At 33.0% G+C, this 13,955-nt stretch overlaps 1 protein-coding gene and 1 non-coding gene across 7 annotated transcripts in view; both read left to right on the top strand.

Annotated features, from left to right (window-relative positions):
- Positions 1-4,157, top strand: part of LOC123716222 (ankyrin repeat and sterile alpha motif domain-containing protein 1B-like) — a 93,437-nt gene extending 89,280 nt beyond the window's left edge. For 5 of the 6 annotated variants that reach the window (XM_045671876.1, XM_045671885.1, XM_045671891.1 and 2 more), the window contains 4 exons: positions 402-686; positions 1,034-1,192; positions 2,929-3,066; positions 3,528-4,157. In XM_045671876.1, coding sequence (XP_045527832.1) covers positions 402-686; positions 1,034-1,192; positions 2,929-3,066; positions 3,528-3,836 — 891 coding nt within the window. In that variant the 3' untranslated portion in view covers positions 3,837-4,157. The remainder of the gene's footprint in view (positions 1-401; positions 687-1,033; positions 1,193-2,928; positions 3,067-3,527) is intronic. The other variant, XM_045671867.1, reaches the window with a different exon arrangement.
- Positions 4,158-12,755: 8,598 nt separating this feature from the next.
- On the top strand, positions 12,756-12,948 carry LOC123716653. The gene has a single exon (XR_006754588.1). It is a non-coding gene; the product is annotated as a U2 spliceosomal RNA (small nuclear RNA).
- The last annotated feature ends 1,007 nt before the right edge of the window (positions 12,949-13,955 follow it).

Below are 13,955 nucleotides of genomic sequence, written 5' to 3'. Positions count from 1 at the left end.
TTACACCCCGAGAGCATAGCCAGACGTAGGCACTCTCTTTGACTGTTAAATTGTATTCATTCGGTATATAGCAATTAGCACGTCATTATTTCGCTCATATTCTATTGTAACACGCGAGTGGTAAATATAGAGTAAATCAATAAATCTCTATTATTTGAAGCATCCCGTTGACCCAGGAACCGTACAGTTTGTTTATACAAGTATAGTATTTCCGAACCAATTGAACTTAGAGTTCTTCAAGAGCGTACGAATTCTTCAAATGCCTGCAACGCGATCTTTCTAGCAATTTTGATTGTCCACGGGTCAGTCTCCTGCTCGTTTGCCTTTTGGAATATAAAAAAAATTAACATTTTTTTAATTAGTCCAGTAGTTGAATATCCTTTATCATACATTTGTTTTAGAAAAGCAATATTCAACAGCTTAAAGACGAAATCAAAGAAAAAATGCCGCCTTCGGAAAATTTGAAACCTGTACCACCGCCTGTCGTTCCCACGCTAGCGCCACCTGGAGGCGAAACTTTAAAACGTAGTAAAAAGAACAGACCTGCTCCTCAACCTCCTAGGCCCTCTGATCTAGAGATCAGAGCCCCTTCGGAACTGCTAGTCGGTGTACCGGGGGCGTTGAAGACGCAATGGAAACATCAGCCATTCGTACTGGTGACTGGTGCTGTTACATATGTAGCTAATGTAAGTGGTACACAAAATTAATAATTAAAAAGCAATTTTTTTCTTTTACCGTTTCAACTGGATCGAAGTTTCGTGGGCAGCAATAATTTCCCAGACGTTGGGGTAAACTTTTGTTAATAATAAAAACTTTATTCATGACAAATACGTTGTTAAAAAAATTCATATATCGCTAGTCCCCATACTGGGGAGTCTCTGTGTTGTGGGGAACTAGATAAAAAGTAGTCAGGGGTACATGGTATATGTTTAAAACACTTGTTTGAGAAAAAGTAGGTTTCTTGTCCGTCATGTTTACGGATGTTTTTATTAAACTGCTTATATTTATGACTTCATGTAATATTAATTCACAGTATTTAGGATCGACGGTTGTGAAAGAATTACGAGGGACGGAATCGACAAAGAAATCAATACAAAAACTGAAGAAAACTACCAAAGAGCCGCGGGATTCCCCCGATATCATTCTGTCTATCAGTTATCGAGGTGTCAAGTTCCTAAACACTATAACTAGGGTAAGTTATAATACTATTAAAAAGAGATACTAAATTTATGACCTCCATTTTTCTTAGTACTGTTTATATATATGTCGTAGCCAACTTACAACTTACTTACGTAACAACAACGTAGCTTATTAAGCCGTGCAATTCCTTCTTTAAAGTTGACGGATACCTTTTGTTGCTTATAAATCGATAATATTACAAATATGTTTTTGCTAATGATATATATAAATTCGTGTTAGTTACGCAATTTAGAACCTCTGGGCAAATTTTTATGTTTTTGCATTTGTCTTCGTCCCGAATAGCAGAAAGCCTATTGGAACCAACATTGGAAAATTTACGAAAAAATAAAAGATAAAAAATCCAATATAAAGTGTTGGGTTTCGTAAATGTTCATCCCGTCGATACTGTATTCTCTTCCCTCAAATTAAGGCATGGCATGATAGCGTATTTTAGATTTATTATTATTATTTATTTAAATGTAGGATATTATCGATATTGAAAAAGGATTGATATACATATTGGCTGTCAAATATTTATACGTGTGTACAGACGTTTATTTATTTTTGTCTAAATTTCTTAAAATGTCTTAAAATAAAGTAGCGAACTTTGTATCTAGTTTAGCTAGTCTTTATATAAAACAAAGACGTTGTCTAATTAATTAGACAATTAATAACACTAGAATTCAGGACCAAATTTTGTGTTTGGGTGGGTCTTCGTCGGAAATAAGATAATTAGTTATAAATATGACATTCGTAAAGCACAGCAACACAGAATACCGTCAATAATGCAAACGCCTTGTTGCCATCATTAAAATACTAAATTTTTATTATAAAAATTTAACTTAATAACTTTAATCATTCATTGACTGTTAGGAACGAGGTGCGTCGTGTCAGCTAGTTATGTTTTCTACAATATAAATGATAATTAGATAAACTCTGCTTAAATGTTACATATATTTAACTTATACACGAGATACAAAAATAAATATAGTATCAATCAGCGGATTCCCCTCGGCCATCCTGCCAACTAGATCGTTATATAAATTTTCTTAAATAATGTTACCCAACGAAGCGTTGTAAACATCCCTTAGTTGCTTCGAAGGGTCAACTAAACAAAGGACCTGACTTTACTCGCTTGATTTTTAATTATGGATAACTTTCACTTCATCGAAGCTCTAATCTTGCCTTTGTTTCTGAGAAAAAGGATTGTTTTTCCTTTGTTTTTGATGTTCACGCTTAGTTACATGGGTTAATTGGTTTTTATGTTGTTTATTTCTACAAAATGTTACAGGGGTATCTTGCAACAGTAATTTTGACAAAGACTTTCTATGACGTTCTATTTTATATTTATCATCATCAATACAACCCTGGGCTTCTTAAGTATATTTCGTCATCGTAATATATTTTGTATTTATTGCGTCAAATTTTGAACACTTTTTTCGAGGTCCTTAACAATTCCATTCCACCAACGTGGCCTCAGTTTACCGGGTTTTCTCTTAGCTAGTGCGTTCAGTAAGGATCTTGGGGTTCTGTCGTCCGCCATTTGGTTCACATGTTCGCACCACTTAAGCCGGTTGCATTTATAAAGTTCTTACCAGACACCGTCGTCGCAATTAGCGTACAAGTTATATGCAATAATTTTATACAAATACTAATACATGTCAATCTCTAACATTTTTATTTTTATTTAAATGCGTCATCTTAATTTAATGATTTAGAATAATGTGTTATGTAATCAAATCTGTGCAGGAGTTGGTGTGTGAACACGAAATCCGAAACATTCACTGCGCCTGTCAAGATGCCGATGACCTGACGCATTTTGCGTACATCACCAAAGACCACACCACTAAGAGTCACTATTGTCATGTATTTAGAGTTGCTACTATGGTAAGTGCGAAAAAAATTTACTCTTAAAATTTAATGTTTTAGTAACGCCTAGCTGAATTTTAAAGCAAATGTTAGCATCTCTCTCGTGTTTGCAAATCTAAAAAGGTGATATTATATGTGCAGATAGTCTTTTAAATTTTAGAAATAGTTTGAAAATCCTACTTCATTTAGAAGAATTATTTTCTTGACTTATCTATAAATTATATTTTTTTTAACTCTGAATACTTCTTGTTTCATCAGTTGTCTATATATGATGATTCTAGGATCTTAGATTAAGATTCAGAGTCTCTAATTACTTTATTACACATATCTATGATAGGTAAGTATGAATCTTGGCCTAAGATGACATGACATGACGATTCTCTGAATTCGGTACACAGCCATAGTTCAAATGACTTAAACATGTGATCACTTCTCTAATAGTAAGTAATACATTACTTAAATTGTTTAATATATTCCAGGATCAAGCGACTGAAGTGATCTTAACTCTTGGTGAAGCATTTGAAGTTGCCTACCAAATGGCTCTCCGAGAACAAGCAAACAGGAGTAAAGTCACCCAATCAATAACGAAAACTCCACAGCATGAGGTAAAAGAAAAGCCATATCACGGCAGATCACATTCCATAACGGAGATAAAGTTGAATGGTCATCAACTGAAAATCGCTCCCATTGCTGCTTCACTCTCTAACGAAGACTTCCAAAAAGACGGATCAAAGAGCCCTAGGACTCCACTACTGAAAGCGCCCATAGCGTCCACCGAAGAATTGTGAAATTACTAAATTCACCCAAGACTATACCAATTTTAGCTTTTGTGTGAGATTTAAGTTACGTCTTCGTTATCGTGAATTGTTCCGTTTTTAGTCCCAAGGTCTATCGTATAAGAAATATATACTAAATACAATAAATTTACAATTAAAAAGCGTCCCACTTTCATCTCTGAGGTCGTAGGTTCAATCCCCGGCTGTGCACTAATAGACTTTATCTCTATGCGCGCAATGAACACTTACTCGTAAGGCCTCAAATTTAATCGACGACATGTGTCAGATAGAAGGCTGATCTACTTGGGTGTGAAATAAAAATTATTCAAAAGGCTAAGACCCATATAGGGTTGCATTATTACCAGTAAAATTTAAAAAAATATAATTTTAAACATCCCATCAAAATAATCTCAATCTTTTTTCGATATTTACAAGAAACGAGTGGTGTAGTATGTATATGTTCATTTTTTTAATCTATTTATAAGACACAAAATTGATTGAGTTAAGTTCGCGATCATCTAGGATATTTTATAAAAAAATCGTATAAGTGTAGGTATATATTTCTATACAGGATCTAGCACTAAGGCCTAAATGTTCGGTCTATGTTCCAAAAGGCCACATGGGCAACATATAATGAAACAATCAACAGTTCAATCCCTCATTTCAAGTTCGCTACAATTTCGTAATTCGGTTATAAATTGTGTTTCATTCACGCATCATATATAGTTTTTAAAAGAACAAATAATGACTTTATTAATAAAACCTATGTCGTTTTGTATAATCGGATTTGGTCGCAATTAATAAACGTTTGTTTTCGTTTATTAGCCTAAATTAACTCGAATATATTGTGCATGTATCAATAAACTAATTTATAATTCGGTGTCGTAGTATAAGGCTGTAAACGGAAATTAATTAAGTTTTCAGTTGCCTGAGGCGGGTCACCTCACATTTTAAGCCCTACACTAGAGGCTACGTTTTAAAACGAATGTTAACAGTTATGTTTATCAATCGTGGTTGTTTTACTATTGAATAGTAAAGTTATAGGCTGTTATATTTATAATACTTTTGACTGTATATTTTTGTTTCTTTAGTTATAATTGAAACAGTGCTTAGATGTAACTTTAGATGTAATTACGGCTTCATATTAAAGTTTAGGCCTAATAATCTCAAAGTATATTGTTACCAATTCAATGTAACATAAGTATAGAATTTGTTGATACTCGTTTAGTGAAATCAAACATATCAAATCAATGTTGATTTATGATAAAATAGGATTTTTTGGTTTTGCTTTCGCAATTATACGATCAGCGATATATACAAAGATTTATTGGAAGTATTGAGAATAATGTTCAGTACGCAAGGTAAATTATACAATAGTTTAAATCACAAAAATGTTCCGTTTCATTGAAATTGCTCAACATTGACATAGTCGTATTTTCCTATTTTAATAATGAGGCGTTACCATAGTAACGCATATTGGATATTGCAAAAACCTTTATAATGTGCTATTCGATGTAAAAAAAATGTTTATTGTGAGACAATTATACTGGTACACTTATTGGAAATGTCAAATGGTATCGTTATAGATAGATAGACATATACGTTTCGTAACCTAAAAGTATGTCTATCTATCTATCTTTTCGGTTCCCTGCGTTACTAAGGAATACATCTATAAATGCAGTATTCAATATTTCCGAGCTTTTTGTGGTCACCTTATATTTGAAACAGAACTTTCAAATGTAAGCCTTTATGTCTTAAGCCATAACGATTTTATTGTTAAGTTTTTCAAACCAAATCCAATGGTGAAACATTTTAGGAGTACATTCAAATGTCTTAAGATTTCGACGTTCATGTAATGTGATATAAAGTAAAAATATTTTAAAACATTGTGTTTTTTATTGAAATTGTTTAGCCTGCTTTATATGCTTGGACTATATGTAGCACAGCTTATAAAATGTTGATTATCACTATAATAAAATTTATGAAATGTATTATTGATGTTGAAATATGTAGAGAATAGTAGACATTTAAAGTAGTTTTAGTGATAACGGTGTGTGCCAAAAATGCAATAATTTTATGCTCTTTTGAAACCCCATACAAATGCTCACGATGTGTCAATCCGTCTGTCACAAGTGTCACAATCTGTCATCGGTGACGTAAAATTTCTCAATATTTGAATAAGTTTTTTGATGAGTTTTAATATCTTTAGATACAATTTTAAGGTTTTAAGGTTCATAGCGGTGTGTTAAAGTTGCACGAATTAATTCACCAAGCGCAAAAACTTATGACTGTAGTTTAACAGTAGTATAATATATTTTTAAATCTGATGTATACCAAAGATATATATAGATATACTGTATATGAAGTAGATTCGTGTTCTTTATTGTAATTTTCTTCGAGAAATGTCACTGCCGACAAAACGAAAAGCTTTTGTATGTTTATATATAATTATGTATAATTTATTCATATTTCTTGCTTAATTGCTTTAAATCTTCGAAAACTCGCTTTCAAGTACCTAAGTAAAAATAAAATATATGCAACATCTATCCTATCATTTATTTATAGAGTATAAATATATATGAACGTAGATATCAAATTACCAATGTAAATACATATTAATCATAAATTTGAATTCAATAAAATATTCAAAGTATTATTGGGTATTTATTCGTTTTTAGATACACCTGATCCAACGGAATCCTGCCATTACGATGTCGCAGCCAACTAGCTTAATAAGCCGTTCAATTTACAGCCTAGCCTTTAAACTAAATGGTGCCGTTTAACTAACGGCCTGAAAGATATTCAGTCGTTGTTACAAGATTTAATAAACTGGCTGGCTAATGATTGGGTTATTCGTACGATAGAGTCATTATTTGGCAGAAATTAAAAAGATGCAACATATGACATAAAATATATTTCTTTTAAAATTAAATGACTTAAGACAAATTCACACATTATTATTGTCACTACACTCTTCCATTATCCTTGTTGTTTTTCATGAAACTTTGGAAAACACCATCAAAGTTGTGGTTTGCCGACACCATATTGACAGTTTGAAGAGTTTCGTTTCGTTTCGTTAGAGATTGGCAGATAGTGGAATTACATTTAAATTAACAGTCAACAGGCTAGGCAAGTAATGAAACGTCATCGATCCAAGTAATTTTCCTAGCTGTTTCATCAACTGGCTGAACATCTTTCAGGCCGTTAGTTAAATGGCTAGGCTGTAAATTGAACGGTTGATTAAGCTAGTTTGCTGCGATAACGATATCTAATAATATAACGAGAGTATATTCCCTAATAAGCCTTCATTTGTTAGGCGTTTGACGCTACACATATTAAGAAAAAACGTCCTTAACAGAGACTGGGAGGAAAAATAATAATTAAAGTTGAGAAAACGATTTAAGTATATTTAGACTAATATTATAAATATAGAAATCTTTCATATTTAATATATTATTTGTTTGAAATATAAATATTAGAGGCAATAGCGCACTAGAGGCCTGGTGCAAATACAGCGTACTTCAAAATGGACGTTGAGGAAATAGCAATGCTTGTGTATCTTCCAAGTAAGAAGCGACAAAACAAAAGAAAAAAATATTGGATACATTGTTACGTGAAAGATTTACAAAGGGATTATTTCATACATATTTCGCCACCCTAAAGTAATATGATTACAAGTTCTCTAATTATTTGCGGATGAGCAAGTTTTCGTTTTAAGAACTGTTAAGAAAATACATCACAAACAATACTTATTTATTTATAAGTTCTAAAACAACGTATATGGATAAAATTATACAGTATATGATATCACAAATTATACACACATACACATCAATTATTTTAGAACATAAGCAAGTTAGGAAAGGAAAAAAAAATAAACAATCATAAAAAAAAATATTATAAGTAGCAGATAAGCGAGCCGTAGGTACGTATAGAATATATATAATACGTCTTATTGAAACAAACTACGATTTTACTGGTGTAACTTGTCCAATAAATGAACTTTATATGATACAAATCCAGTAATTGAATGGTGTGCATAACGTACATTTTAAAGCGTTATCGTTTGACACGGGGTCTATAATATAATTAACGAATTCTGCTTAAATTAACTTGTGTATTTTAAAAATAAAAACACAATCACATATTATAGTAAAATGTACAGTTAAATGAGAAAGTACACTGCAATAGTATTCCCTGTGTCGTGGGCGGCTAGACCCTTCCATTAGACATGTATGATTTTATGTACTTGACGTAAAAAATTCTACTTAACACTTTATAGTTTACATAAATAAATACATTACATTAAGACGGGTTTAGATGTTGCTTAGTGCAATTACAAGTTTTGAATCGAGTGTGATATTTTTTTTAGAAAGTGGCTAAAGATGCTTCTGAAAGTGAAAAAGCCTTAAGCGAAGAAAATGCGATTTTGGTGATATATTATATTTTAAATAAACCAATCATAATATCTCTTATTAGCGTCTAAGTATTTTTAAGTTTTAAATGCGTATCATACAAGTGGCGACATCTATCGGGTTTACGGTAAGTCATTGCAATAATATATACTTATTAGCAGACTCATGGCATATTCATAGTAAAATTTAGACGATTAAAATAAATAATACTTTAAACCCATTTAAGTCCATTTTAAACTGGGATTTGAATTTATTCTTCACAATATTTTGTATCGACGGCTGTCGTTTGTTAATTTACAAACTATGCTAAAGTTGACTGGTTATATAGATAATATAGTTATATAGATAACGATAAGTGATTTATGGATGTTGATTAAGTGGATGTTGTAAAAGTAAACATAAAACATTTGCATTTAACGTACGATATTATTTTGCGTTACATCATAAAATAACCTTTTAAGCTCTGGGCCTCAGATTTCTGTATTTGTTTCATGATCATTTCTCAATCTTACAGTCGAGTAGGTTATAACCCTCCTGTGACTGACACACTCCGTTGACTTTTTGCGCTTAAAGCTACCAGGTTTCCCGACGATATTTTCCTTCCCCGCTTGAGCGAATGTTAAATGCGCACATAGAAATAAAGTCCAATGGTGCACAGCCGGGATCGAACCTACGATCTCAGAGACTCTTGACAGTCCCACGCTGAAGCCACTAGGCCAACACGGCCCTATTATTGTTCGTTAACATATGGGAAACTGTTTTATAACTCTAATAGATTATAATAAAGAAATAATTTCATTAAAAATGTACAAGCCAAACATATCCAAAGTATTGAGCAAGACCTCCATACCACGGGAAACACGAACTGGAAACAAACGTACAGGATTTTTTTTCATATGTAGGAGACAAACCGCTCCCCATGGATACTTACATTGCCTGAAGGCTCACAAGTGCGTTCATAACAAGTGCTATGGTTTAAGAATCGGTACGCTTTTCTTGAAGGATCCTACGTCGAATAGGTTCGGAAATACTTCGCTCCACATAGTGGTGGTGCGCGGCAAGAACTGGCTTAAGAATAGAATAGGATCTATGTGCGCATTTAAGATTAGCTCGAACGGTGGAGGAAAACATCGTGAGAAAACCGGCTTGTCTTAGACACAAAAAGTCGACGGCGTGCGTCAGGCACAGAAGGCTGATCACCTACTTACCTTTTCGATTAACAAATCATCATGAAACAGATATAGAATCTGAGGCCCAGACCTAAAAAAAGGTTGTAGCACCATTGATTTTTTTTTATATATTTACATTTCCAGTCATTCAATTTAGGGATTTAGATATTGCGGTAATTCCTTGTTTAAACAAAAATTTTAACTGAATTTTATTCAAAATATTCACAAACAAATTTGGTTATAAATCTCAAACAGTTTGCTATAAAAACCGGCTATTTTCTCGTGCCCCATTAGCTTAGCCGAAAAAAGGTTGATTTTAAGCATCATTTATTAATCTCGCCCTATTACGGGCGATTAGTCGTTTGAGTACGAGATAAGCTTTAAGTTATTTATTGCTAGGTAAATAGATTTAAAGAGCTTTGCATTTCGCGACTGTCTTTTGTTCGTCTGTCGACACAGACACGCAGTCTCGTACATAATCGTATATATACGGGACTGCTACATCTCTCTGAATTACCCTAAATTGTTATATATTTATCTGCGCCATGTCTAACAACCATTAAGCAAAAGCAAACGTGAACGTCTAATTAGCCTGTAATTCTCAGTGTTAGGTCAGAGTCGAAACGTCAGCCAGAAACGTATTGCATTTTGACACACGGGAGCCAAAGTTCGTTTAAATTAACCTTTAAAACATTTATGTGTTCGAAAATACTCGTTTAGCTTATGTAGGTAAAGTAAAAAACGATGTTTTACATTACCCGGTTCGCTCGCCTTAGGTTGGGTGTAATGAGGCGTGGTATCGACACAACCCGTCACTCTGACACCACTTAATTAATTAAGGTATTATTCTAAGAACCCATTTTAGTATTTCGGACACATTTCTAAGTTTAATTGATAGCTTGTTTTAAGTACATATTTTGTAATTGAGTTATTATAGTGAAACAGAAATGTATGCTCCATGGTTCGATTCAATGGCATCTGTTACGTATAAAATCTATATTCTCATTCCATGTTCAAACAATAAACTACAGTAAGTATATCGAGAAATATCCATTCAAATATCAATATTAATATCGATACGGTAACTAAAATCTGATATCGATTCCCATCAGCTGTTAGCGACTGATGAACAATTTACCGCACCACGAGCTACTCATATTGGACATCGAATGATCGTTCGGGCGAGAATCGATTCCTCGATTTTAGCGACATTAAATATTAGATTGCTATTCGTTTAAAATTTGAAAATGGAGTTTTCTTTACAGATACAATTAATATAAAGTAAGTTCACAAAACTACGGTAGTTTGTTTTATATTTGTGTTTCGTACAGACATTAGTTCACCAATCATTTATTTAAATGAAGATGAAAAATCCTCTGTTTTGCTGTTATTAGAACCAAGGCTCGAATTGAAATATCTCTTGGCCACTGAGTCTGTTTAAAACAGTATCAATTTAATCTGGCTTGAAACTATATTGTACTGAACTTTAATTCGTTAATAATTGAAAGCGAACTTTGTAGAATGTAGTAGAAGTTTTATTCTACATTAATATAATAAAATTATATAAAAATATCCTTAAACGCTAAATTTAAATGGCTACTAAGCCAATCTTATATATAAATTAATTTAATTCTCAATTATAAACTAATGAAACGTAATTACAGTATATTGCGATCTCACAAACACCGGTTACTTGACGCGAGCTGCGAACGTCAAGTACTTAATTAGCAACTAATTACGTCGCGTATTTCACGTGCATTGCTTTACAATTTAAATTTTTCGTTCTATTTTTAAATCTTTGGTTTTGGAACGAAACTTGGTTGAAAGGCTCAATCGCAGAACTTGACTCATTTAGATTTATGTTTCCTTAGCTTCCGATGTCAAAAAACAGAAGAGAATTTGATTCTCCACAATTTCAGAGAGGAGTTACACTCGTGTGCAAATAGTGTATCTAGCAATACATTAAGTAGCGGTAATTCCCTTTTAATCGGTTTTCCCTTTGTCATATTTCCAGAAACACCGACTTAAGACTAGCGTCTAAGACAGTTTCCTCACAAGGTTATCCTTCATACTTTCGTATGGTCAGTATAAATTGATGGAATCTTTTGGGCCATATCAATCTTCATAGCCATAGTTTAAATTAAGCATTAAGGGTTAAATTGCCTTCCAGATTTTTAAAATAATCATAAGCCATATTTTTATAAAATACGATAACCTTTAGATAGAAGAGATGAATTATATATGTACATACGTTTTATATAAATATTACCGAAACAGAATCACGTAACAATATGCTTGCTTTCAATAGAAAAATGGATTCCGAATCTTAATAAAAATATAATCTTCTATTGTTAGCGAACAAAAGGCGAAGTCACATTATATAGAGGCTTATTATTTGGGCGTATATAATAGAGCCTAACGTGACCGAAGCCGCGTGACAACCACACGTACACATTCTTTCAGCGGGACACAGAATTACTTATTCTAGATATTTCGTAATAAAATACCTCCTATATTGCTTCACGTCGTTTCCGAACCTAGTTGAAGCAGGACAAAACTACTTTCATCCCGAATCTTTATCATTTTGGCCTTGTCCATTAAGCGGCTAATTTAGTTAAGGACTCCTTATCCAGTTTATTTTGATTTGCAATTCGAAGATGGAATATTAGACAGTTTCCTTAGTACGCGGTGGTGAAACGAATCACAATTTGACAATTATTGAATCCTGATACGCTATCCTGAATATGTTTTTTTAGTATTGTCTTTTGTTAGTCGATATCAACTCCGGGGAAATAAATACAGATAACACAACTTTCTCTACAGCTGTGATACTTTTGACATTCAACACCTTTTGTCTTCAGTCACCGTGACCACGCACGCTGTAAAGCACGCGAAACGTTGGAAGAAATTTATAATTATGTAAAATAATTATAAGTTTATAACAATACATAGCTTCAATCCGCTTATCAGGTGTTTTCTTTCAATTTGTTTTTTTTATTTGTGTGGAAAACATGAATAAATAGCGAATACAACAAAACACTGGTATTTTCTTTGAGAGTATAAATCAAATAAAATTTATTTTTTTGAATTTGAATGAAAGATAGCCAATACAGGACCACACCTGTCAAATCTGTTACCTGTAATTTATTTAAATAATTTTGCACAGTAAATTTGGAAAATTATGTCTAGTCCTTATGGTGTGGAGTCTACACTTTATTACAAATTCCAAGCCTATCTACTGTAGCTGTATTTATAATCCACCAGTAGGTGGCGCTATATGCTTGATATACCGTGCTATCAAAGTGTTTTTCTTGGTTCATATACTCATTATGTCTTATTAAAACAGTATCGCTTCTCGGCCTTTTGGCTAAGATCAAAGTGTAGTATCTGTTCTTTTCAGCTTAATATCTGAAAGTTCCCGCACAGCGGGACCAGTATATTAAACTGATTTTTGGAAACTGACGGGATGTTCGGGGCTCGCTCCACTCCTGTCACGGGTCGGCCCGGCATTGCAGTGCCGCCGGGATCGGCCCACATAAAACTATATCAATATAAAACATATATTACAAATGTACATAGAATATAATAGATTTTAAAGGTATGTTATGATTTATTGAATATAGGAATTGGCAAATGTGTGTTCTGACTACTTATAGATATTCAATTTGTATTGTAACTAAATGCCGAGCTGGCATAGCAGTGCCGCCGGGATCGGCCCATATCAAAATTATATTTATAAATTAAGTCATCTATATAAACATATATATAATCTTCATTTAGACATGTATGTATTTGTGAAAAGTTAAAAGAATTTCAATGAAGTTATGATTTAATAGTTATAGGAATTGACAGGTGTTGTCCTGATTTGGCTACGTATGGATAATAATCAATTTGTATTGTATGTAATGATTCAAAATATAATTTTTCGAGCAAAACACGTTGCATTCGCAATTTATTCATTTTTATGGCGTTTCCATACAAATTTGAAAAAATGATAAAAGAGAAGCGGATAGCAAGTAGGATATAGAAGGCAACAGTGGTTGGTGGAATAGGGTTGGGTAGGCTTTATCTTACATACTCGGACCAAATCCAGTCGGTACTTGCGAAGGGACAAGTTACCATGACCGATGACCATGCATGGTGAATGTCATGAAAGCGAGAGAGGTATGTCAGGGCCGTAGCAAGAAGAGATTCGTAGTATCTGCCTACCCCTTTGCGAAAAAGATGTAATAATATAATAAATAAATAAAATAATAGTGGATATTTACTAAAAATATCATTTAAAACATCTCATTTACGTAACCGATACTAAAAACATAGAAACCAAAATAATATTCTCAGTTTTTTATGTACAAAAAGTGTTACAAAGCAAATAATTCAATCTTATCTAGTATTTATAAGTTAATGTATACGCGAGGTCTAGCGACTCGACTGAATACAAAACCGTGATCTAAAATCTTTACGCTATCGACAATCGGGGGCTGAAGCTTCTTAACGCTCACTGCTTTCACTAAATCGACAATTTCATATACACGTCTATAACTACA

Source organism: Pieris brassicae, chromosome 1 (assembly GCF_905147105.1).
Source record: "Pieris brassicae chromosome 1, ilPieBrab1.1, whole genome shotgun sequence".
Classification (NCBI taxonomy): domain Eukaryota; kingdom Metazoa; phylum Arthropoda; class Insecta; order Lepidoptera; family Pieridae; genus Pieris; species Pieris brassicae.
This window is presented reverse-complemented; position numbering and strand designations above follow the sequence as displayed.